The following is a 444-nucleotide window of genomic DNA, read 5'->3' as shown; positions in this document are numbered from 1 at the left end:
CCGTGTCCGTGACTCACCTGACCACGCCGCTCTGCTCGGGCATCGTGGGATGTTTGGTGGACATCGCAGCCAGGAAGCAGGTGGAGCCTCTCCGTTTGGCACATCGGACACTGACGAAGTCTCTCCGGCCCAGCACGTTATCCGCAGGCACCTCGTGGGTGACCATCGTGTCCTGGCCGATTCTTTGAAGAATCTACAGCAGGTGGCGCCCGTCGGGACGTTTTTTTTAGCCTCAAACTGACTCGGAATGATATCGTACGAATCGTCGGATGATTTACCTTGACCTCTTTGATTTTGGGGTTCCACTCCCCCATCTGCTCCATGTTGCCCACCAGCTCCTGGTAAAGGTTGTCGGGATGTTGCTCCATCATCACCTCCAGCTTGAACACCTTCCCGATGTCTGGTATTTCCTTACTCAGGACCTTGTCTCCGTTGGCCTGCGGA

General features: G+C 55.9%; 1 protein-coding gene across 1 annotated transcript; it reads right to left on the bottom strand.

The window, feature by feature from the left end:
• Positions 1-13: 13 nt before the first annotated feature.
• Positions 14-440, bottom strand: LOC103399751 (steroidogenic acute regulatory protein, mitochondrial-like; the record flags this gene model as incomplete). The annotated part of the gene is made up of 2 exons (XM_008338386.1): positions 14-193; positions 279-440. Coding segments are annotated over 2 exons (342 nt in total), but the record flags the coding sequence as incomplete, so codon positions are not given.
• Between the last annotated feature and the right edge of the window lie 4 nt (positions 441-444).

Source organism: Cynoglossus semilaevis, unplaced genomic scaffold (assembly GCF_000523025.1).
Source record: "Cynoglossus semilaevis isolate Cse_v1.0 unplaced genomic scaffold, Cse_v1.0 C18748969, whole genome shotgun sequence".
In the NCBI taxonomy this organism is placed as follows: Eukaryota; Metazoa; Chordata; class Actinopteri; order Pleuronectiformes; family Cynoglossidae; genus Cynoglossus; species Cynoglossus semilaevis.
Note: the sequence above shows the minus strand (reverse complement) of the source record. Positions and strands in the feature narration are given on the sequence as shown.